This window comes from Tauraco erythrolophus, chromosome 12 (assembly GCF_009769465.1).
Source record: "Tauraco erythrolophus isolate bTauEry1 chromosome 12, bTauEry1.pri, whole genome shotgun sequence".
In the NCBI taxonomy this organism is placed as follows: domain Eukaryota; kingdom Metazoa; phylum Chordata; class Aves; order Musophagiformes; family Musophagidae; genus Tauraco; species Tauraco erythrolophus.
Genome location: NC_141476.1, coordinates 14,626,261 through 14,653,526, shown reverse-complemented (window position 1 = coordinate 14,653,526; position 27,266 = coordinate 14,626,261). Strand labels below are relative to the sequence as shown.

At 36.0% G+C, this 27,266-nt stretch overlaps 1 protein-coding gene across 1 annotated transcript in view; it reads right to left on the bottom strand.

Annotated features, from left to right (window-relative positions):
* The window catches only part of ERC2 (ELKS/RAB6-interacting/CAST family member 2), a 351,590-nt gene that overhangs the window by 224,937 nt on the left and 99,387 nt on the right, over positions 1 to 27,266 (bottom strand). The window contains exons 3-5 of the mRNA XM_086619268.1: positions 24,377 to 24,532; positions 19,851 to 19,934; positions 19,158 to 19,325 (exon numbers count right to left, since the gene is read on the bottom strand). Of these exons, the coding sequence (XP_086475394.1) occupies positions 19,158 to 19,325; positions 19,851 to 19,934; positions 24,377 to 24,532 (408 nt within the window). The remainder of the gene's footprint in view (positions 1 to 19,157; positions 19,326 to 19,850; positions 19,935 to 24,376; positions 24,533 to 27,266) is intronic.

The window sequence follows — 27,266 nt, the reverse complement described above, 5'->3', positions numbered from 1 at the left end:
TAATCTTTCTTGAACCTGGATGACCAGAACTATAAACTGCATTTCAGATGAGATCTCAGAGTACATTAAAATATTCCCCACCTATAACAGAAATCTCTCTCCTGATACATTCTAGGATCAGATTTTCCACAGCCACAGCAATCTTCTAACACACTATTACTACCTTTGCTTCCATCTTTACACTACAGAAGTTCTAGTTTTCAGTCCTCAACAGCATAACCTTGCATTCTGTACTACCAAAACTCATCCATTTTTCTCACTCAAGATCATCCAAATCTCCTCAGCTCCAATCTGGGGATGTCCATGAAATCTCACAAGTGCACTTCCGAAGTCTGGCAAGCTATGCAATGAAAATATTAAATAAACCTCATGCCAATACCAGGTCTTGAGATGCTTCAACAACAACTTCCCCCAACCTCATCTTCCCTTTTCCATATTATCTACACTGTTTCTCTACTAGCCAATATTTCACAAACTCTACCATTCCTGGACTGACAAGTCTCTCACTTTAACCACTTGACCATGATGTGGCACGTAAAGCCTTAGTGAGATTCAGCTAGATTAGACATAATGTATTTGCTTTGTCTACAAGATTAGCACTCTTATCAAAGATACTGCCTTAGTCTAATTTAATAGATTTCTAAGCAAAATGGATGCTCAGTGGCTCTCTAAAAATGGCTAAAAGAAAAGGTTTCTTCCGTACCAAAGACACAATCCTTTATAGAAAATTCGAAGGGGGATACCCAGTATGTTTGTACTTTAGATACAAATGGATTTTTACTATTTGTTTCAAGCTTGCTATCCAATCTGGAAATGGAAGTGATAAAATTCTAAATCCCATGCTAGCAATGAAGTTGCAAACTTTAAGTGACTGTTTTGTTCCATATAAAATATCACCAGAATTCCTGCTTTTTGAATAGAATATGTTCAAAAGACTTTTGATGAAAGTTTCTGTACTTGAAAGTATGTCTTTGAAATACTTCTAGGATTTAATCTTCTACGATTTTAACCTCTTCAACTGAGGTTATCCCTTAAATATGAAGATATAAATGACTGTGGAAAGGATTTTGCTAATATGCCATAGAAAATATGCAAGAAACATTCATTTTTTAAAAATGTTTACTGTTTAATCATTCCTAATATTCTTTTTAGTGTATATACTGTATGTATTTAGTGTATATTCTTTTTTGTGTATATAAATATATATTTAGTGCATATATATAGATGTATATGCATATTCATGATAAACAAATATTACTTTAAAAAAATTGGAGTATAAATAATTTAACACAGAAGTAAAGGCTACATGAAAGCAGATTTACTAGTCATGGAAATGAAACATGAGTATGAAAATTCATTCCCCAATCTATGACACTTGGCATTAATGTGGAGCCTTATAAATTTGCCCTTTAAGAAAATTAAAAAAATAAATAAATTAATAAAGTAAATATCATTCTTCATCTGTTTTTCTTTTCCTGGAAAGCATTCTGAAAGTAATCTTTTTTCCAGACACAGATTATTATGCACATGGGTGAAATCCTGTTCCTTCTTCTAATCTCCTCAAAAGATTGCAAAAATAAAGATACATTTCAAGAAACAGGACAATGCCAGCACACAGAAGGAATCTTAATGTAGAGTTTAGCATACATTAACTACATAGGATCCTGCACTATGCAAATTTAATTACATTTATCAGCACATGAGTATCAAAATACCATCTCAAGGAGAAGTGAAAAAAAACAAAACAAAACAAAATAAAACTAAACAACAAACCCCTAGAAACTCCCCACATTTTCAAACTAGTAAGTTAAAAAGGACATATTAAAGAACTGCTAATATTTCTCTCTGCAGCTGTCAAGTTGTCTTAAACAATACCTAGTGGCTTTCCCTATATAAACCCATGTAGTGACACACATTTGACACAGATCAACTAATTGGCAAAATGCATAAGCACTTTGGAGCTTAAAACGATGCTTTAAGGAATTTAATTTCAAAGTACTACTGCAGTAAGGAAGGATTTATTTTTTTTAAAAAAAAAAGTGAAGCACTGGTAGTCAGAGAATAAAACCAACCACATGCAATTTAATTTAATTAATTATTAAATATAGATCTACCTTTAGATTGCATTACAAAAGTGTATCTGTGGGTACATAGGTGTATTAGCCTCTTTGATTTCCATCTCACTTTACAAAAAATGGGGATTTTTTTAGGCCTATCGTTCCTGAAAATTAAATCTAGGACAGGAAAGTCAGCTTTTGTTCTTTCTGCACATATTATACCCCCAGTAATACCTCTGCAGTCTGCCTGTAAACTTGTGCCGATGCAATTAAGTGCCTCTGTAACTGAAGCTTTCTAAACCCTTCTATTATTTATGCAAAAGAAATACAACCCTCCACCCTCATTCATCTCTGTACTGGACTGCAAGCCCTAACAGAGGAGTAACGAAAATTAAAACTTTATTTGCTGAGTGATGTATATAGATGTGATTTTTAATGTTAACAAAGAGCAAACCTGAGGAGCACAAGGTGTCTTTTCATAGTAATACAATAAAATAGTCCCCGTCCTTTCTTGTGATTTCTTTATTTATACGTACAAACTTTTATACTTTTTATATATGTCTATATAAATATTTAAGGTTTTGCCTTTTACAGGCGTTCAGCCACTGAAATTGTACCATGAAATATGCCCTTAACTGGTTATTTTTCCACTTTGAACATCTTAATTCCAAGAATCTTTTTGATGACTTAAACTGGCATCATTACCCTAGGAACATGTAAGAGTAAACGAATATAAGGATTAATTAATAATTTATAAGTAAACAAATATAAGGATTAATTAATAAAAGGTTTTGACCTCAATGTAGGCATCCTATATCAAAAACACTTAAAAGTATACAAAAGATTGACTTCAGGTAATCTCATTTTTTAATATAATCTTTGCTTGGCATAACAACAAGGCTGCTTCTTCAGCAAAATTGCTGGTTATAATTAATAACAGTAAACAATGCAAGCTTTATATACATTAATATTTTTCCTGTTAATTAGATAACTTAAGCATCCAAGGAATACAAAAAAGCACTTAATTAGCCTCAAGGTCACATGCTATGTAAATCTTTAAGCCACTGAAAAAAAAAGAAACCTCGGAAAAAGACAGGATCCTGAGTTTGCAAGCAGTACAGTCCAACAAAAAGGAAATTGATATGGCAAACAGACATCAGATCTCAAAACTCAATATACAGAATCTCAAAATACAATATACAAATAACAGTAGCAGCCTTTCTCTGGTCAAGTTTTCAACATTGGGCTGCAATCCTCAATACTGGTCTAAAATTTTCTCCTCTTCTTTAGCAAGCAATTTATTTTTACGTAACTTCAGGACTTATCTTTCAACCATGTCACTGGCTGAGAGAGCAAGTGAGACAATTGTACATCAGACAAGAAGTTCTAGTCTTTCTCTTTTAGCTTTTAACAGCAGATGCCTGATTATGCCACAATAACAAATACCTTTGAACTGTTTAACTTACTAACACAGTTAAAGGAAAAAACCAAAATCCTAAATATGCAATTCATAAAGCAGCATATTTTCCTTAACTAATTTTCTCAAAGTTTACAATATCTATACTAATTCTCTGTAACTAGATATGTTCTGGATCCATTCTCGGAGAGTCTCTGTAGCATAAACATTTGAAACATCTTAAAGACTAACTGAAACCATCTTTCTACTACACTGCAAGGCAAATGATTTTTGGATGTTTTGCATTTTTATGTTAAATAGTGCAGCTGCAATTGATAAAAAGTAATCAAGCTAATTTAAGTCAATCATGTCCAGGAGGTTCTCATCACTTGTATAAAAATGCACTCACTTTAAGGCTTTACCACAGCAAGTAGCTTCCCTCCCTCCTCCAAATTTCAGTGAAGTTCCCTCTGCATCTTACACAACAAAGAGAAGGGAATATAATTCTTATGGAATAAGAATCTTTACAGTTTTACACAATAAATCAAACTTGTATGTCTCATTTGAATAAAAACTTCGGTTGATAGTGCCACTTGAGTACGAATACGATTTATCACAATACCGCAACGCTGTACCTTCAGTGTACGTCAAGGCACCAGGCCAAAGGCAAAGTAAACTTCTAGCACTCAAAATGCACCACTGTTACCCTCTCATGCATGATCTGGATTACATTACTGAGATCACAACATAAGTTTTGAATTTATTATTTTGATTTATCAATATGGCACATCACAGCCTCCATCCTCAGTTCCATCTCAGCTGCTGCATTTGACGTTTTAAATGATGATTGTTTGTATTTTTAAATTTTGCATTAACTATTGCCACTACATTTTAGACCTATAAAACTATTACAGCCATGTGAGAACTCATTCCTAGATGGGGAAAATCCAACATAATGGATCTGAATTCTGTTATGATTCTTACCCATGTGGCCAATCCCCAGACGCACATGACTACTGACACTTTTCAGCCGGCTCAAAAATAACTACATAAATAGAAGCCCTAAATTTCAAAGTATGCCACGTCTTTATTCCTTTTTCCTATCTGATGGTTATGGGATTCAGTACCGTAAATGGAGATGGAAGCTGAGCCCCTGGTTTGTCCACCCTGAAGAAAAAGCCCCAGGGAGATCTTACTGCTTTTCTCAATTACAGGGAGGGTGTGAGAAGATAGAGCCAAACTCTTCTCAAAGGTGCACTGGGAAGGGATGAGACACAACTGGAACATAGAAATTCCACCTTCACATAGAAGAAACACATTTTTTTACCACAAGCTTGGTCAAATTCTGCAACAAGTGCCCAGAGAGGTTATGGAATCTCCATCCCCAAGATACTCAAAACTTGACTGGACACAGCCCTGAGTAACCCACCCTAATTAAGACCTGCTTTGAGCCGAAGCTTGGGCTAGATGATCTCTACAGCCTCCTCTCCCAAGGTACATGATTCTATGATTCACTGAACATAAGTCTCAATCTGTCTCATATATCTCCTGCACTAAAAGCAGAGACACCAGGCTTGTCGGCACTAAGCCTGGCACCACAACACACCACACGAGGAAGCACCTGCAGACCAACCCTCCCTGAGGATTTCCCCAAAGTCACAGAGGTGGGCATGCAGCAACTGGGCCACATGGGCTGAGTGTGAAATGCAGTACATAGGAGAAAGTTAGAAGGTCTCAAAATTCCAACTACCCTCTGATTTTGTTCATGAGGTAAGCGGCAAGAATTTATTATGCAACTGTGTTTTTAACATCCTTTCTACAATGAAGCTGAACGAAGATGATCTTTCAAGGTTTTCACTTGCCTAAAAACTGCTAAAACCACTGCAGACATGAAACATTTAAAGAGTTTGCCAGTAACAGCAAAAGAGAAATAATGTAACAAAAATGTTTAAGGATTATCCAACCCAACATAAGCAAAAGAGAATGTCAGATTTCAAATCAAACTATCAGCAACTCATCAAAAAGACAGCTTTTCTTGGGGACAATCCACCCAGAAAAACTGCAGAAGTCTAAGCAAAATGCAAAGCAGAGATTACTTGTAGGTACATCCAGAACACCACTTCTATTTTCACAGAATTGTGTGTTATGTTCAGTGATATTAAAACCAACAAGAAAAATTACTATATTCCCATTTGATGTCCCCAGAAATTCTAAAGAATAAAAAACCTGCCAATGACAGCATATATTGAGTGTGCTGAAAATATGCTTAAGGTATCAGACATTTTGAGAAGCAGGCATGCAATCTGAAAGCTAGTGAAATTCACAAATCATAGACCTGTACACAAAGTCGGGCTAATCTTGTTCTGTAGCATGGCATAGTGTTATATTCGAAGTCATATTACTATTATATTATTATTATTACCATTACTATTCATGTGCTTCGTTAGCTAGCTATAACCACTTTCCTTTTCGTTAATATATTTTATTATAACCCAATTTCTAATATTTTCAGGAAAGAACTGACAAAATAATAGAATGATAGAATAATTATAATCTGCTTTTTTTAATAACTTCAAACTATTTTAGGCCACTGTGAACAGAAATAAAGACCAGCCTCAGGTCTTCACATTTTTATTATAATAAGGCAAAGTATATTTTAAAGATGAAATAGCTTACAAATAGAATTACTCTAGCTAAAGTGAGAGAGAGGCTGAAAACAAGTAGCACATTGGCATAAATTAGAATGTACACAAGGTTTTAGGACTAGATGGTGTATATAGCAAGAAAAGCCCAGGAAGTGGTAGTGCTTGATAAACAGGCACAATCTTGTACAGCAACACTAAAACTTAGGACCTCACCAGCATCAACAGTAAATGCTCATGTACAACCCTGGTGGTGGCAACTGCATCTCTGAGGAAGGCTATCACGTTGGTCAGACGTTATTTCGCCTTCAGATACCCACACTGTCTATTCCAAGTCATCTTCTTGTCTGTCATATATTTGAAAATGGCTTCCAGGATTATTCCTTCCTTATTATGACCTCACCAGAGACCAATGTGAGGCTTATGAGCCTGTAGTTCCCTGGATTCTCCTTCTTGCCTGCCTTAAAGAAGAGTGACATTTGCTTTCCTCCAGTTCTCAGAAACCTCCCCCAAACCCCACGACCTTTCAAAGATAATTGACACAATGCCACCAGTACTTGTAGGCGCATTCCAGCAAGGCTAAGAGACTTGTGTGTGTCCAGTTTGTTTAAATATTCCCTAACCTGATCCTCTTCCACCAAGGGTAAGTTTACTTGGCCCTGCACTGGTTTCAGAGACCTGAGATTGCTGAAGCCTAGTCTTACCAGTTAAGATCAAGGTGAAGGCAGCATTCAATACCATGGCCTTCTCCATGCCCTTCAGGATCAGGTCTCCATTTCCGTTCATCAGTGAGCCCAGATTTTCCCTAGCCTTCTGCTGCTGATGTGCCTGTAGAAACCCTTCTTGTTGCCCTTCTCATCTCTTGCTATACTCGAGTCCAGATGGGCTTTGGCTTTCTTAACCCTATACCTGCGCGCTCAGATGGAGTCTCCCTGTTCCTCCCGGGTCACTTGTGCCTGCTCCCATCCCCTGCATCATTCCTTTTCATTGAGCTTCGTAATTAGAGGAGGAGGAACGATAGCTGATTTCAGTTATTCAGAAGCAATCATTTATATAAATGCACAGTATCAAAATATTCTCATATATTTTAACAACTCCTGAAAGCAGTCTTTGTCCAGGAAAAACATACGTCATTCAAGCTTGCCCTCTCACTAAGTATGTGACAGACGATGTCAAAATTTATGACAGAAGACGACACAAAGTAAACCAGCCCGCTGCCAGCCCGCTAGTACCCAGAATCATGCTGGAAGAGAAAAAGGTAGCAGAGGCAACTGGCACTTGAGTGCAGATGGGTCTGAACTTCTGCCTGGCTTACAAACCAACACAGCTGCAGGGCTGGGCAACAACCATGACTCACCAACGTGCATGAGTCTAGGTCAAGTCTGGCAAAGATTCCCTGTCTGATTTAAACTTAGTTTATTTGGTCCAATGGCACTTTTCCTAGAAACAGAGGGCAGGTTGACCACACATATGTCTGTCTTTATTTGTGGCCTGACACTTGGCAGGATAAACATCATTATGTTTATGGTTATGCTTAGGAAAACTACTCTCAATTGTTTCCAGTCTGTTGCAAACATAAACCTACAAGCTGTATTAAATATGTACTATTGTATTTACCACAACTTTATGAAATCATGCATAAAATCTTAAAATGGGATAAAATAAAGGCAACTTCTCCTCCCCTGCCCCCTCAATTTCTGGCAACATTTCAAAATAAACAAGGAACCAAACCAATACTTATATTGAAAGGTCAGCCAGGACCTTATTTACAGGAAGGATAAAACTGGCCTAAAAAATAAATAAATGAATAATTCAGTAAAAGTAAAGCAGTTTTCTCTTATACCAACTATGTAGAAAGATGAAACAGCTCCACAATGAAATTTCTTAGTAATTTCTGTGTATATTAATGAAGAAAATGAAATTTCTTCTAGCCAAAAAAGTAAAATTAAATTTACACTTGCTTCAAAAAATGCAATAAATCAATAGTAAGGGAAAAGACTACTTTATTGCAACTCAAATAAAGTGGATCTGACTAGGTATTGCAGAGAATTAAGGTCTCAGTCTTTTATTTTCATGCTTCCTAATCTCAGGAACCTTACTGCTCCTGACACAAAGCAGAGAAATTTAGCTATAAATATTCAAAGACAGAAAAGAGTGTGGAACTATACCAAGACACAAAATACATGTTCTGTTTGAAATTCAATGTAGCACAGAGTCCACCCAAAAACTGTGCACTAAGTTATGCTTTAGAGTTCCGAAATGTGTAAAGGGATCAGTGAAGTGTAATCTGGAGCTCAAAGATATCTGAACATTTTTTCCTCTACAGTTTTCTTCCTAGCCCTGTAAGAATTCCTTATTTTTTACATGATTTTGCTATGGATCTAAATTTAAAGACGAAAGATGAGCCTCCAATACAAATCTTTCCAGTAGTAATCCATCTTCCATGCAAGCCACTGACCAAAGAATCACTTCTGTTAGACTGGATATGGCAAGTAGGCATCATGAACACTTTTTGCAGAAAAGCAAAGGAAAAGAATCTTAATAACTTATATTACTATTGGTAGTAATTTCTACCATAAATTCTCTTCTTATAACTTCATAATTTATCCTAAGTTTTAACGCAACATTAGTGTCCTCAGTGAAGAACATTTCAACTGCAACATGCCTCCAAATTTACTAGTGAAAAACTCTGTAAATGTTTTACAATAGGAAGTAATTTTCTCAGATCTTGCTACAAAAATTTTTTAAATTCAACCGCAAACAGTATATATATACTTGGAAAACAGCAAATTATTTATGCAAAAGATTATTAATATATAGAAATGGGCAGATATAATAGATATTAATTTTAATTTCAATGAAGTGTTACAGGAAGACAGCTATAGTATTTATGAGTCCTGTAATCTATTCCAGAATCCAATTTAGTGTTGCTCTAATGGTATTCAGAACAATGAGTAAATGATACAGTGTAAAAGTAATTAAACTAATGGAAAGTATTTTAAGTATATTTTTTTAACTTCAATAGTTAAAAAGGGAAAACAAGCATGCAGTGAACATGATCTAGAACTGGTTTTATTTACATGCTCCTCAGTCTTTCCCACCCTGTACCAATCTTGTGCCTGATCTCACAATGTAGGGCAGCTGGAAGAAAGTAGTCTTTAACAATAAGAAACAGCTGTTATGCTTGTTTGACTTGAGGAAGAATTTGAAAGACAAAGGCAAAAGGACAGGAGAAAGAAAATAGTCTTCATAAATGCAGTACTTGCAGAACTGTTTCAGCTTATTCCTAGTCAACTCTGGTGATAGCATCTGACATGCACCTTGCTTGCATCAGACTTACTTCTACCAAAATACAGAATTAGAAGGCAATCCAGCAAAGGCAACGATGATTCAAAAGTCCTATATGAATACCTACAGAAAGAACCTATTTTAAAGGAAAATTATTATTGAACTTAGAAAAAAAAATCAACACAACACATTACAAAATGTCAGAAATAAGGTTTGCCCTGCAAAATCCAGTTTGACTCCTTATATTAAAATAGGCAGCCAAAGAATTCCTATAGAAACAGAAACCAAAGCGTCCTTATCCATTTTATTCCATCTTCTGGTCTACTTCTCAATCCAGCTTTACACTAGTACCAACATTTTCAAAACTCTCTAAATACTTGACTTGTAACTCCACGATTTCATCTGTTAGGGCTTAGTTCTACACCACCTCAAGACATTTCTAACACCAATCACAGCAGAACTCTACTGGCTCAGACAATGTTTAAGCAGGTCTATATACCACCACTGATGTTCCTATCCCAGAGCTCTTTAGTAACATCTTCTCCAATACCTCTCCACAGTTCCATGCTCCTTTTTCACTCATTTCCTGCTGATTTTGTAAAGCACCTAATTTTCTTCATGAAGCTTTAGATTATTATTAATACTTCAGAAAAATCTCCTCTCCTTTCCTTCTCGTGATGGTTATTACTTCAAAATATTTTCTTGTTTCTAAAACTTTTTTTTCCACTTTTCTAAATCTTTATTTCTTCTAGCACAGTACTGCTTGCACAGTTTCTTCTGCAAAACTAAAAATGCTATCACACTGAAAATATTCACAGTTACTGTTTAAGCAAGAATCTTTCAAGAACAGAGACAGATCTGTGGCAAAAAGCATACAGCAGAAATTCACCAGGATGCTCACGGAGTCTTTCAACAATTACAGCTGGTGGAATGGACACAGGTAGGAAAACTATGATCGTATAAGAGCAGGAAACCTACAATACATGGTGTCTGTAACAACATCAGCAAACCTTAGCATTCTCATCGCTTTTTACATCCTACACTTCCTTTTCAAAAATATGGCAATTAACACTGAGAATGACAGCAGTAAACTGATCATCTATGTGAGAAAGTGCACATTCAACAAGAGAGGTAGAGAGGAAACAATTCAAAGCCTTTCTTCTTTATATTACACAAAACAGATAATAACCAAAGGCAATTATACAGATTCAAGTTACCTAACACCACATAACGCTATTTCTTCAACAAATATTACTGCATTACAAATTTTATTGCATAGAAATAAAGTAACCAATGCTAGCAGGGGGAAAGCCTATGATCCTGTACAGGAAACACAAATGCAAAGGATTTGTTTGAAGAGATAAGATTTAAGTTATAATGCCATACATTAAAATAATCACAGGAAAAGAATCAAACAAGTGGAGAACCACACTACAGTCAACTAACTGAACAGTTTACTAACATTGCTAAGCACTTACATGACCAAAGATCTAAAAAGAACATTTTTCACAGCAGATTATTTTAAAACTTGGTTACAAGCACTTTTTACCTAGTCCAGTCCAGCAAATGTTAATTGGCATCCTGCCTCTGAGAACACTTTGTATTTTAATTAAATTCATAGCCTTCTCATTAGCTACGTATCTTTAAAAATTTTGCTCTAAGGATATTAATATCCTTATTTAACTAGGCGCTATCATGCGCAGTAGTTGTTCAGCCTAGCTTCTTTTTAAGTGTCAGACCACTATTTTCATGGCTCACTGTGCCCAACTGCAATTCTTCCCTGCAACAACTGGAAACTAAGACGATTGTTCCCACATGTCTGTGCCAGCCGACAGTCCACAAGGATTTTTATTTACTAACGCCTTAAGGTTACACAACTTAAGTGCCATGACTGACCATGGTAGAGCTGTGAAGTACCAAATTTACTTCTGAAAGACAGGTTTTGCTACACATGCAGTATCATTCACTTGTCTATGAAAAAGTAAATTTATGTCCGGGATTCTATTTTGTCCAACTTATAAAATGAAACAGCAGCTTTCACTTTACCAGAAAAAAAAAATGGAAGCCACAAAACTGGAATTCCATTGAGTTCATCACACCAGCTAGTTGAAAGTATACCAAATAATGACAGAATCAAATTATTCAGGAGAAAATACCAACTGCTGCTTCTTTTGAAGGAGATCGTTTGCAAATATATTTAATCTATAACAATGCCAAATATTTCAGAAATTCTCACAGCCTGCATTACCTGATGATTTTAAGTATGGAAAGTACTACAGAAATGCAAAGTATTCTGTATTATATTATGTTACCACTTGGGATATGAAGTGTATAACTTCTGTTTGCCTTAGCTGATCTTATTTAGAGGCTTCTCAAAATATTAGCAGGTCACCTGTGAAACCACTGACCTTTCACAAGCTTAGATTCTTACTTTCATTTTCCACTGCGGTACCAAGACCTAGGGCTTTCTTTCCTTCTAAAAGTTAAAAAACAGAGGGCCAGCGGGGGCAAAAGAAAAAAAAAAAAACCACACAACACACACGACCATTCAGAATCCTACCAAGAAAATAATCAAAAAGCCATCTGAGGTCTACTGTCAGCATGAGCATCGCCAAAGATTTCTGGATGAACACAGCTGCAGAAGCTTTTATATTTGAAATGGGCCATATCTCCTATTTTATTAAACTTTGCTTCTGTTGCAAGCATGATTTTTTTCCTCTGCAGAGACAGAGGGCAGGCTGAGAGTGTATTTTCGCACCTACCACAAGCTTGAGTGTTGAGGTTAAGAGCAATTGTGAGCTAAGAACTCTTACCTGCATTAGGAAGTGTAGAACTCTTCACTGAATAAGGATGCTCCCAAACTGAATTCTTAACTAAATATAGACACAGTTTGCAGTCTCTGGCCTTAGTCCCAGCACAAAGGCTAAACAGTCCCACGTTATATCCCTGCATTGCATTCTTAACACCCATATTAAAATATATATTAAAAAATAAAAAATAAACAAACAACAACAACAAAACACAACCATTTCACTGGTACTACGTATGCAGTAAAAAAGCCTACCTTGTCCCTACTTTTGTATAGCAAACTTTAACCTGGCTGTATGTACTCCACACAAGGCTCAGCCTCATTGATGATTTACTATCTTCTTTCATTTTCCCCACAAGACAGCAGACAGAACATCAGCCACCATTGCCCTTTCCCTCTCTGACTTCTATAAACAAGAGACCCACTTGTCTTTGGCCTTCAGACCATTCATGGACCCCATATTCCTTCAGTCAGACAACTTAATTCAAGTCTTCCTTTAAGCAGCTCTAGCCCTTTTTCCTCAGCTGTCTCTTAGGCATAAAAACATTCGAAACTACTTCAGTAACTTCTCCTCGCACTTCATCATTGTACCAATATGTGCAAAACGTCATTAACAGTTTCAGACTGGGGGGTTATGTCTACTAATTATTATGCTAATTACAACATCTATATATTCTTTGTGTTCCCTTTGGTTTTGCATCTGCCTGGTGAAATTTCAACACTGTTCTGAGGTGGGTTTTCCTTTGCATTTCTTTGTGTAGAGCGCCAATACACTGGGATAATAACTGGGCCCCACTAGACTTAATCACAATATAAGCAATAGTTTAAGTATACAAAGAATCATTTCTGAAGCAATCTTATCAAAGTTCCTCTCAAAACATCTCCAGTTAGAGCAAAAGGTTTTAAATTAGTAGATAATAGTAATAATATTTTTCTAATCATTTCCATCAACTAGAATCAAGCCTATTTTGAAGCCTAATTTATCTTACCACAGTAAATTTTGCTCGGTTATAAAAATCTATTAAAGCTGTCTAATTGAATATTGTTTTAAATGGGAAACAAGGTAATTTTATGTCAATTGGCAGAAGAGGGACTCCAGTTATTTATCAGTTAAATACAAGAGATGAAAATGAGAAGTGTTTTGACAGTAAGATAAATCTAACACTCATTAAACTATTTGTCCCAAACAACTTGCATAGTCTTTATATATGGAGTATATAGCCTGTATTTTTGTACTTTCATCTTTCCCATTTTGTTTTTATCTGTGTTTTCCTGTCTCTGGGCTCTACTTTCTACAGGCCGTACAAATGGAGCCCTCCACTCTTTCAGTCACCTTTCCCTCAGGCAATTCCATTTCAATTTTTTATGGAAGAAAAAAAAGTGTCTGCAAAAGAAAGACAGAACATTTAAAGCTATTATCAAGAATGGAATGGATTCAAATAACGTTTAATATTTAATCTTTCTCTGGATAAACGAACGCTAGTATACAACTTACAAAGCAGAAAATATGCACCTTTGGGACAGTGTTACCTATCATGTATTTGAGAGCTTCATTTGTTGTACCATAGAGTCACTGAGGTTGGAACGGGTCTCAGGAGGCCACTAGTCAAACCTCCTGCTCAAAGCATGGAGAACACTGAAATCAGACCATGCCATTTGATGTGCCTTTGAACAGTCAAGTACTGAAATTCTCCAATAGATAGACAAAAAAAACCCAAACCCAACACACTTTGCTTCAAAGTTCTCTTATTTTAAAATATAGCATTTTGCTAATCTAAGTGTTCTTTCAGTTTAACTCTTTGAATTTACTGCCTTGCCACTATGCTCCTCTCTCCTGTTCTAAAGAGTCACAGGATGCCACAAAACATGAAAACCGTATCAAGTGAAATGGCTGGCAAATTCCACCTGAGATAAAGCTCTACTTGAAATGTGCAACACACTGTCAAGAAAGCTGTGAACAGCTGCAGAGTGACAGAGAGAGTAAACGGTACACAAGCCTCCAGAACAGTGCTTTTCACAGTGAGTGGTCTTTCCTTTGCACATACGGCACATCGACCAGAACAACACACTGGCAGTACTGCAGAGAGACCACAGTGAAATATCTGGCCCAGCCTGATTTGAAACAAGAAAAACCACAAAACAATAGAATAATACCATTTCAAAGTAAAACTCTAACTTAGAAAAATAAAAATGTGAGAGTGAAATAACTGTAGTTATACCATTATTACTGTAAAATTAAAAACAGGTTTACATTTCAAGCAATATCAACATTGTACTAGAAAGAAAAACAAAGTGTTTGTAGCTTTGTTCCAAGTATTTTGTGCTGTCTGCTTTTATTTGCTCTTTATGTAAACGAAGAACTGCCAAGAAGTCAATCATTTCACAGTCCTTCTCTATAAACAGATTTGTTTAAAAGAAAAAACAGATTGTCATAAATATCTACTATAATCACCTTTCCTCTTCAGTTTTATTAGGTTTTCTATATTAATACATGCATGCTGAACACATCAGTATTCAGTTGCAGTACAGACTTCACCTATTTTCCTAATCCATTTTCTCCACTGACAGGACTATGCTCACAATTTACAAAATTTTTGTAGACATTTACTTATTTTGCAGTTCATTAACCTTCAAACAGCACGCGTGCCAGTTTGCCAGTGTGTTATCTAAAGCAATGATACCCTAGCTAATAAAGTGCTAAGTATGTTTCTGTCAGAATTGCTTATGAAATGTTTTTCTCCACTGAGTGACTCAGCTGTAATGAATTTATTTGCATCAATTTATGTAAGTTTTTTTCCTGATGGTAAGAGCATTAAAGTGCCAGTCACTGCAAATATGTGCAAATACATCTCAAACTGTACCGTCTACCACTTTTTAAAGAATACAAATGGTAGTGTCTCATCTTTTTAAATCATCAAAAAGGCCCATTCATGCTGTTTAACCTCTTCCCCTCTGCAGCAACAGTACAAGGCTTCATTTAAAAACTAACATCAATAACTTTTTCACAACAGCAAGGAAAATCTCAGCAAGTCTAATATTCTTCCTTTTAATAATTCTCTACAGAGTGCAGTGACATTTTCAGTGTTCTGTAGCTGGAGTAGCCTGACCTTGGCTCATTTTTATCTAACCTCAGAGTTTTCACATCATTAATAATGAGATAATCAAAACAGAGGCTATATATATTAGGGTAGGAAAAGTTTGCATAGTTTGGCACTATTATCATATATACCCTTAAAAATGGAACAAAATGAAATGCACATAGCAGAGGTGGTGAACCTTCTAAGGACTGGTTCCAAACATTTTTCCTACTGGCAATAAACCATTTCAGACCTCCCAACTCTGGCCACCATGATAGTTATTGCTTTACAGGATTATATCTTTTTGTTTCAGCTGTCAACAAAAACTTCACATGATAGCGTTTTAAGTCAAATAAACCTATAAAAAAAAACAAAACAAAACACTGACATCACTCAGACAACAGAAACACTGTGCAAAAAGCACATCGTGTTTAGATCTAGACTTATTTACTGTTGGTTTTAAATTCTCTCACATCATGTGACAAAGTGCCATTGTACCTGAAATCTGACCCAAATTACCACTGTTTGAAGGAAATTAACTATACTCATCAAAAAATCCAGATCATTATTACCAAATGATTACTTCTAAGCCTCATGTCCTATTAGACGTGGCTTGCAAGAACCATGGAGGGAGGTGGAGTATCAAGTAGGATCAGAGGACTCAAGTAGAACCATTATAGTACCCCAGGGGTCAATATTACATCCAGTCCTCTTCCAGCATCTTTGCTAATGATCTGGATGATAAGGCAGTGTGTAACCTCAGCATGTTTGCTGATGGTACAAAACCAGGAAGAGCAGCTGGTGCACCAGAGGGCAATGCTGCTCTTCAGAGGGACCTCGATAAGCTGGAGAAATGGGCTGACAGGAACCTCATGAAGTTCAAGGAAAGGAAATGTAAACTCCTGCACCTGGAGAGGAACAACTCCATGCACCTGTATATGCTGGAGTTCACCCAGCTGGAAAGCAGTTTTGCAGAAAAGGACCTCATGGTCCTGGTGGGCACCATGTTGAACACTAGCAATGTGCCCTTGTGGCAGAAAGGCAAAGAGCATCCTGGGCTGCATTAGGAGAGGTGCTGCCAGCAGGTTGAGGGAGGTGATCCCTCTCTATTCACCACTGGTCAGGCCACACCTGTGGTATTGTGTCTAGTTCTGGGCTCCTCAGTACAAGACAGACATGGACATACTGCAGAGAGTCCAGTGAAGGGCCACAAAGCAATTAAGGGCTTTATTAAAGAATCAGAGCATCTCTCATTTGAGAAAAGCCTGAGAGAGTTCGGACTGTTTAGTCTAGAAAAGAGCAAGGGGCATCTTATCACTATAAATATCTGAAGGGAGGCTGTAAAGAAGATGGAGCCAGGCTTTTTGGTGGTGCCCAGTGACAGGAGAGAGGCAATGGGCATAAAATGAAACACAGCAGGTTCCCTCTGAATATCAGCAAACATTACTGTGACTGACTGAGCACTGGCACGTGTTGCCCAGAGAGGTTGTGAAGTCTCTATCCTTGAAGATATTCAAAAGCCATCTGGGCATGGTCCTGGACAACCAGCTCTAGGTGGCCCTGCTTGAGCAGGAGGGTTGGACTAGTTGACCTACAATGACCTCCAGAGGTCCCTTCCAACCTCAACCATTATGTGATTCTATGAATCACATCCTGTTGCATCATAGGAAGCTGCTGTCTCCAAAACCTGAAGACAACCTGCAGAGTACCATTCTTAAACTAAGTATTAATAAAAGGCTCGTTATGAAGTAATTGAGTTCCTATTGAGGATTTCTTTTATTACAGGATTTACTAAGCTCATTGATCTACAACAAGGTGATTACAAAGTAATCCTAGTTAGGCAAGAAGTTGACACTGCAACTACCAATACCTTAGTCAGTTCAGTATTAGAACTGGCCTTTGATGGTTACTTTCATGTCCAGAAAAGACCACCTTCAAGGCAGGCTATGAGCATGTCTTTGGACAGCATAAAATTCTACAATTAATTTTGTATAATTAACAAAAACTATCTATTCTACAAATAGACAATGCGGGCATGCAGGAAAAAGAGAGTGCGGCTTAATGCAGGCCAAAATGTTATTAATTTACTCATCTGGGAACAACCAACAATAGCTTGTACAGTGCAAAATTCTTTCCATAATCTTTCTGCTGGAGGGCTGCCATTTGCCCTGCATCTCCCTGCAGCTGCTTTCCCATCTGCTGCTGGAAGCCATTGCCCTCCTTTTAGATAAGACCTGAGTCCTGAAGATAGAAGATTCAGCCTTTCTAAGCAAGCAAACATTATAGAACATTCCTTCTATCCAGCTACCTCTCTGATCATTTTAACATTGATTTTTCATTTGGTTTCCCTGAGAGATTAACTATAAGCAGACACAATACAGCTGATTGTCACCTGCACACCAACAGGCAATTACAGCTAATTTTAACATAAGTTGCTTCATGTAAAAGGTTCAAGCTCAATTGCCTTATGTAGAAACTGGCAAGAGGAGGAATTTAATACCTGTCAGAAACCAACTTGTTCTCCACCAGGACTGCACAATCCCAGCAGCCCTTCATCAAGAGCACTGTAGATTCAGTTCTCTTTACCACTGCCCATCTGCCAGCCATAAGACTAATGCCTTGAATACATACTGGTCTGATAAAGAATTAGGAAATCAAATTAGCCGAGAGCCAATGGAATTCATCACCATTCTCAGCAGCACGAGAGGTAATACAAACCTTGCAAAACAGATTTGCAAAGCTGGAGATTTAAAATATGCCATCTTTGCTACGGAAAAGCTAGACTGATATCTGCCAAAATTGCTGGAGTTTTTACTCTTGTTCTATTATAATTATTTTGTATTATATACATATGCTGGATGGCCCATTAAACACAAGCTAGAAATTCCAAGATTTCATCTGTATCTTCTTAATGTACAGAGGATAAGACATACAACACAGAGGGATAACCAGAATCCTAAAAATATTTATTTCCTGCTTCCATGAGAATGACAAGATTAAACTGTTTTTATCTCCTAGAGCTTTGTTAGCCAGAAATCTGAAACATTCTGTAAGATTTCTGTACACCTTAAACAATGTACTTCTCTAAATAGAAACTATTTGCACTGTATGACTGAATTTCACAGTATTTCTGTTTTTTGAAAGGGGTACACACATAAAAAATAAAATCAAAAAGTCATAATAGGAATCAAACTAATCAGTATTTTGTGCTTCAAGTCTATGAAGCTTTTTAAAACCCCAGGAAATTAACTAATGGACAACATTTTTAACACTGGATTTAAACATTCCATCAAATGTGACAACCATATCAACCATGTATTTCACTACCCTGTTTTTATGATCTGACTTTGTAGATATATACATAACTAATGCACTGGCCTGTTTTAAAGACTGAAGTTATTCACATTTTGAAATAAATGTTGATTGCACTCAAAACAATAACCACATATTAATATCACGCATCCTTCAACAGATCCCTTCAATATACACCAGTAGCTTCACTCTTCGGAACAGAAAAACACAGTAGAAAAGAAGGATTAAAGCAACCAAAAGGAAAACTCAGTCAACTAAGAGATGAAGAAAGGAGGAATGAAATCACAACAATCAAGTCATTAAGACCCAGCTTCCCAATTGAAGCCAAGGAGGATTAGGCACAAACATTTTATTAAAATGCAATCATAGATGCTTCTAAAAAAATTCTAGAATGACAGCTGGTGTACTACCAAAAAAATATATACCAACTATATTGGCATTTAAAGGGTTTTAAATTATTTCACTATTCTTTAACAAATTGCCTTCTACACAGACTTGCGGCAAACATATCATCACCTTGACACATGCTATTAACTAAATATTTCTATTGTATTTTATGATTAGAAGAGACAATACCTCTGTCTGAAGTATGGCAGCTCTCTGTTCTTTGGCAGTAAGTGACTCTTTAAGCACTTCAATGTGTTGCTTGCAATCTGAATTCTGATTGCTAAGAGTTTCAAGCTTAGTTTGTAAGGCAAGAAGTTCTGATTCTTTCTTGGAGAGTTCTTGTTTCAGTTGGTCAATCTGTAACAGGGGGGGAAAAAAAAGGTTAGATCATTAATCTCATTTCCAATTCATGGTTGCACTTGAAATCTGAAAGGTGTGAACAACCATGATATGACAACTCAGACACCTGTAAATTCTGGAAGAGAACTAAGATTTGGACTTTCTACATCCACAAGTCCAACTGAGTTTCTTATAATTTAACCTGTACCTGTACCCTGTCTTAAGAATGATTACCCTGCTGTTACAGAAGTTAAAAGGAAACTCCTCAAGATCATACATGATGATTTGGCCTATAAATTCACCATGGACCTCACTAAAGTTCAAAGGAATTTATCCTATGTGAGGCAAGTCTGGCAGGAGAGCAAAAACCCATAGGAAAAAAGTGTTCATAAAAGTATAAATTCAAGACAATACCCTGCTCCTTCCAACAGCATGGTTCTTGTGATTGATCATTGGTCAGAGTGAATCAAGGTTTTTTTAGGAGCCTGATAAGGCAAAGCAAGCATCTCAGTAAGGAGAGGAAAACAGAAGAGGAATTTTAACCTTACTCTTCTTGCAAACGTGTTGCTGCCCACCATCATCACCTCCTTTTTTCATCCCTGGCAGATCATACGGAATTCTCAGGTACTAGGAAAGTCAAGCCAAAGAGATTAACCTAAACGAAGTCTGGGAAAAACATTATAAAAAAAACCTCCACAGAGTGAAAGCTTTGTGAGACTGTAAAAGCGTATCCTAGGGGAAACAGCAGAAACCCAGTTGCTAAGACGGAGCTTCTGAATTTAAGTGAATTTAAGGTTCATCAGTACATGCCATGGAATTGTGATTATTCTTCCTTTTCCACAATGATAAATGGGTGGGATAGCCACATAACGTAAAAGTGTGGTGGATTTAGAATATATGAATCTGAACAAAGCACTGGACAATACACACAATGATGCTTAAGGATGGTGAATTAGGTAACATATAGCTATTCTTCTTAAAGTCCTGTGGAATAACACTGGTCACTAGATGAGTTCAAAAACATCACTTCATGAGGATTATTTGAAATAAAACACCTCAGTCCATCTGCATAACTCAGAGAAACCGCACTTCCATTATATTTGGAAAGCATTCTTGATGACTGTAAGGCTTAGATATTTTCCTTTAAAATTCAAGTTTCAGTTCTGCAACAACCAGAAAAGTGCTAGAAGAGCTCTTTCCGTTCTCTCCCCTGAGTTGCATCCCAACAGACATTTAGGATGCAAGAAAACTAGAAGGGCTAGATTGTCAACTAGAAGGTGATTTGAAAATCCTCAGGAAAAATAGAATATGTATCCATAGGCTGATCCTACTCAACCACATCCTAAAAATTCACGTACTAAAATATCTCACAGATTCAATATTGTATGGCACAGTCACTGAAAATACTTACTGCTGATGAAAATATTTCTATTTTGTTTTACATTGCAAGTGTATCCTTAAAAATTAAATTTAAAAAGTGTTTCTTCCAACTATAGTCCATATGCATATTGTAAAACATTTAGTCTTTATTTATGTTTATAAATCTCAGTATGTTTGTCTAGCTGGTTAAGGTACTTGGCTAGCCATGCCTGAGCTACTGTATAAAATCAAGAATCTATACTGGCACTAAAAGCAATCACCTTAACAGTTTGAAGACATCAAAATAAAAAAAAAAAAAATTAAAAAGGAGTGTACAAAAAAAAACAGATGTCAACAAAACATAAGGAGCAGAGTTAAGAAACTCCTAGAGAAAACTTTCTTTTGACAGTAAAGCACCTTCCTCCATCCCTTGCCAGAACACGTAAGCAAGTATGGCAACTGAGACAAAAATGAACAATGGGTAAATCTGTCTACAAGATATAAAGACAAAAAGTAGATCTGCAGCCAATCTGAATTACATCACATGCTTTATACGAGACACATGTGAATATCACAGATGCTTAATCTCTCCTAGAAACTCTTCCTGCTTTTTTCCATGAAACAACCTGGACTCTGAGAAATAATCGAATTTTAAAAATAAAATAAAATAAAACAAAACAAAAAGCAAGCTTCATTTTCATTGCAGGTTTTTTTTGTGTGTTGTAGAAACAGAATCTGTTTAGTATAAAGTTCTGGCTACAAGACCTATAAATTGCCAGGAGTTTAAAAATGTGTGAGAACTCCCAAAATCTTACATGACATTACATAGAGTAACTGGGAAAGAAAGAAAACAAGACAGACCAAACAATCTGAACTTTCCCTCTAAATACTGCATACTAAAATTAATTGCCTAAATCTTCATGTAGATAATTCCATTAAACAAAACTGCTGATTTACACATCACAAAGATCTGGTCTTATGTGAGGAAGGACAATACCTTTTTTAAGTGAAGGATTTACGCAAAGGAAAAACAGTAACAATGCAAATGAAGTGCCTGCACACAGTAGAATCTATAAGCCCATCTGTAGACTCTATGGGTTATTGCTCAAGGTCTATTTTTAAAGTGTTTACCACAATTCCAGGCCAAGCCACAGAAAAACGCCGTAGTTCTTTTCCTGTATATTTCTTCTACAGGACCACCTAGAACTTGCATGCTTCCTTCATGCAGTGTGAAAAGTTCTTAGACACTAATCACAGAGCTCCTTGCTACAGCCTAATCAATTCTTAAAACTCATCTTAACAGCAATTTACTGAAGCTGTACTAAACTATCTCTAGGTTTCCTTACTCACTCCTGTCAATAGTATGAGAATCCTAATACTCAAAGAATTACTTAAATTCCAGAGTACAAACTGACACCTGAAAAAATGACCACTGTTACTTTAAATATCCAACTGCTAGCCAAAGGACAAACCTTAGTAAGAGTCTTGCAAAGCAGAACTTATTTTTTAAAAAGCATATCATCCTATGTTTTCTTCATATCCTTAATGAAGGTATTTGAAGCTCCACATCCCTTAGTCGTGAAAACAGAGCAAGGAGAGCCCTACTCAAGTGGGCAAGGAAACAAAACAAAAAAATCTAAGCAAGTTTTCTTTCTTATTTCTACAACTTCTATTTAACTGAAAGTCAAAATTAAAGCCTATGTATTTGAAATGAGTGAATATTACTAAGAATTAGTTAGGAAAAGGAACACTTCTCAACATTCCCTGCCATTATGTATAATCAAGTGTATTCAGCATCGGCCTCCATTTAACACCTTCCCATTTATTTAAATCAAGAACAAATTTAAACCAAGTTATACTTCTGAAATAAACGTGAAGTATTAAGAGCTTTATAGCATCTAAGACTGCTAGCTGTGAGGAGAGTTTTGTTTTGCTCTTTGCCATCAATCAAGACTATCAGAGTTTATCAACAATCTCAGTTTCAATAGATCAGGTATAATAAGATCTGTTTGCTGACAGCTACATAAATACTTTCCACCTTGAAAGGTTCTCAGACGAATGATAAAAATAGTATCTTCTGCTGCAAGTCTCAATTTTAAGTGGAAGAAAAGGACTGGTGAAAGAAAACAGACAAAATTTCATCAGAATGTGGCACTATCAAAGATCAGAAGATTGTGACCAAACAGGGTATGTTTAATAGTCTTCTCATTCATCTGCTTTCGGTGTCACAAAAATATACTGAAGCTGTTCCTCTCAAAAATATCAGAAGATTGTTAACAAAATACTTAACTTTGTACATTATTTTTGTATCAACAGATATGCTGAGACACATTAGGGGTTTTGCTGTAAATTACTAAAACTGAATTTTTTTGAAATTAATGATGTTTAAATAGGCATATTAGGAATTTTAGCCACTTTTCATAGCTTAAGAGACACTTTTTTCAAGAGAATAAATATATTCTTTGATTTTTTTTTTTTTAGTTTTTTAATAAATCTGGATTAATTCCACATGGGGACTAACGCTTCCATTTCTTCTGCAGAACAAACACCCACAAGAAGATAAAAATATGCCCTAATGTCCCAAGACACCAGCATTTCCTGTGACATAGTTTACAAGATACTATAGGTTTCAAACTGGGAGACAGAAAGAGCTCTTGAGATGGAAAATCTTCAGTATCCAGTACTACACAGTGGTGAATCTTCTTACTCCAATATTCACTGTTGAAATCAGACGAAGTAAAAGCATCTTGTCAAGAAGATAACAAAGGTCTAATTTACACAAGAAAACTGAAAATCAGAGAACTCAGATTCTCCAGAAGACAATGACTTCCACATAATGGAAGCACTAGCTTCAATCTCCATAATTTCAAACTTTCTTTTTCTTTTTATCAAGTACTTTAATTCCATATTTTATCACTTCATAAACAAAACACATTCAAGGTAGAAAGCTGGGAATAAACCCGCAAAAATTGTAATATTAATATTTATTACTCTTTTTAAGGCCATTCTAAAAATATCAGAGAAGAAATATTGGAACTCACAAGAAAGACTATCTGGAGTTCTCATCTTTACAGAGACAGCAGCTGAGCACATCAAAATGAAAGGAGGTAAAAACACCAGCTGGGACAACAGTTTAGACATCAAGCTTTACTTCTGATGTATTTTAAAACAATGAACAAGCAATACTGTTTTGTGAGCTTGATACCAGGAAATGTGTTACATCACTACATATTTACTATCTACTTGTGGTCAATTCAATTATATATGTTCAATAACTTGAAATGAAAGGGACTCTGCAGGAACAAAGTCACCAAATCGCAAGGCTTTAAAATACTAGAAGATTACAATTTGGCATCACAGAACAGCAGCTCTTACTGCAAAACTACACTCAAAACCAGAAAAAAAATGCACAATTAAAGTTGTTCCAAAACACTATACACAAGAAGGGAAAAGGGATCACAGTATAGATTCAGGATTGTTGTAGTCTCCGTAGAAGTAGTGAAATAGCCTCTTCCTTACCTCTAAGTCAAAACATAAACACATTTTTATTTATCTTAAATGCTTCACTTCTCCACAGCTACTGAGTGTTGCATAGTGGAGATTTTCCAAAAGAAGATATGCAGAGAGCTGCTTGTGTTGAAAAGGGTCAAGTTAAAACTTCTGTTTCCACTATTTAAACAGCATCAAGCTATTTTATTAATAGATCTTACCTTATTTTTCATGAACTTTGAGTGACTCTTGTAAACTTCTATTTGTTTGATTTCTTCTTCTCGGTCCTCTGTATTCAGAACTCCATTTGTCTTTAACATCTGTATTTCATCTTCAAGATCTCTTATATTGCGCTCAAGTGAAGCTATTTTTGTATCCTAAGTTATAAAAAAGAGTATTGAAAATGATACAAAACATGTATTAAAGCATTAACAGAAGTACTTGCATGAACATCAAATAATAAGATAGCAAAAATAGATGGTACAAATACAGATTGTACATGCTATCATAAACCAAGAGTTATTCTATTGGTATTGGCTTAAAGAAATGCAGAATTTAGACCTCTTTCACCACCAGAAAAACATGTGCAATGCTACCTACTCTTGCATAGTCTGTAGAGAATACATTCTGGTCAAAATTCTGTAAATTCAAAATTAGAGTTCCGCCTGCTGCCGAGAGGAAGAAAGGTTGTCTCCTCACATACTTTTCCTCCACTAATTCAGCCACATCACAAAGAGGGAATTTAACACTTTTTATTATGAGTCCCAAAATAAACAAAACCACAACCACTACATCACAGCCAATGGCTGCCACGTGTGCCAGCACAGCACTGAAAGCATCCAGTCATTTTTTTTTTTGGCTATTGCCAGTCATTTGGAAATTGACAAAATGTCTTCAGTGAAAGTCAAAAGACTAAAAAAGCAAACTTCTCACATAATTTTCTGTTTAAGAGAGCATTGCAAAATGATTCATTAGGAAATCTACTTTAGGCACTGTTTGCAGACATTTATTAAGAAATTGAAAACATGTTTCTTGGAATTCCAAAAATGTTTCTTGGAATATGAAACTTGCTGTTTCTTATCTTTTACTTCACTAGCTGTTTCTTTTCTGGAAAATATCTGATACTGAAAATGCTGATGATAATCTTAATCAGCAATCCACATTTCCCTTTCTTGAAGGGTATGTTCAAAGAGAAGGAGTATTCTACAAAAAAAAAAAATCAATTAAAAAACACAAAAGAGCTGGCTAGGGATGCAACTTGGGGGGAAAAAAAATAAAACCACCACGCACACAACAATAAAAAGCACCACATGCACACACTACCACCTCTCTCCCATTTTGGAAGACATCCAACCAGCTTTTAGTTTATATGCATATATCTAATGTAGCTATGGAGTTGTTTTTTTGAATAACAACTTTTCAAGTTACAGGCAAAAAGCAACTTAAATTACTTAGTGCACTAGCCTAACATTAATAACATGACAGATTTCCAACAGCAGAATCCTAAAACTTTATTAATATTTGTCCATAGAATCAGCATTACTCATATCACAGAGTAAAGGCTGTATGATTGATCATAAAAAACAGGTAATCTTTCTATTAAATGATCAGCCCTTCACGTGATAAAATAAACATTTTTAAGATGTTAACTGTTCAGTTCACAAAACATTTTTCCATCATTCTTTTTTTAAAAAAAAAGTTAAAGTAAAAACGTTGATATGGCATTAAAAAAAGGGAAGAATTCTCATGAAATCTTATCATTTAGAGAAATTGCATGAAAAGAAAAATACTGAAAGAAAAAAAATTAAAACTATCAGCTTACGCACAACAATAAATTATTATAGCTCTCACAGATACTATAATCAAATCAGCTTGCTCCATCAGACTTCATTTTAGAAATTTTCTACTCCTATTAGTGAAGATAAAAGCAGAACCTAAGCTTCACTGCACTTTAGAATGATTTTGCAGTGAAATATAATAATACTTACATGACCTGTTAGGACATCTCATCTGGGAGTAGTCCTCATCAAATCTCTTCAGCTAAGTCTTTAAGAGTCTGGCTTTTTGTACTGCATTTGTATTTTACATGTTTGCAAATATAACGTGGCAGAAATAATTTATAACACAGCCTGCTACACTCCTTAGAAGGTTCATACATCACAGAACAACATTTAAGCTTTATGAAAAACGTCTAACACAACTTTTAGAAGCATTTTCCATAGTTCTACTTTATCACAACAAGTTTGAACTCTTCAAGGAAAAGTTTATTTTTAAACAATCTCTGCATACTGTGATTACAGCTGTGTAAAAATTAGTTTTCCTATCTCTAGTAAAATTATCACTCTCAGTTTTGTACTAATGTTTTATTGGAACAGAAGCCAGAAATTTCACAGATTTTGAAGACTAAAATCAGTTTCAGAATAATTTATCAAAAACATGAGTGATGACAAGACAGAAGAGAAGCCAGACATCACCTTCGTTCACAGACTGTTCAAGGAGTCCAAGGTACTGGTCCCTTCTGTATGAACACCACTGGACTGGCAATTCTGCAAATACACCAGACAGGCTGCTGGTGTGCCCCGGAAACCCGAAAGGTCTCCTGTCTGGTCAACTGCTAGAAAGCAAGGAACTTTGTAGCTCAAAGATAATACAGACAGCCTAGAGTTCCCATGGGGTAATGCTACAAGGGAAACGAGTTGACTATGGGATGGATAGAAAGTTAGATAGCTTTGCTTTCACTAAAAGTTTTGACAGAATAGGCACATTCCCATAAAAATCTTCTGATTCAGCTGAATCGGCATTTTCCCACAGAAAACTTCAAATGGAAAATTTTCAGCCAGCTCTTGCTGTGGCACAGGGTCTGGCAATCTTTCAGAAACTGAAATAGGAACAGATGCAGTATTGCCTTCAAACCTCTAAGACTTATCCACACCAACAGCATTCTAAAAAATTATGTGGGTCTATGTTGAATCACAAAGGAGATTCCTTTGCAGTAATATTAAGGAATCAGCTTAGTGTTAAGTGGTACTAAAAAACATCTTCTGAGTTCTACAATAATGCAACATTTGTGCAGATTTTTCCTGTCAGGCCCTCTAAATCTGTTAGAAGACA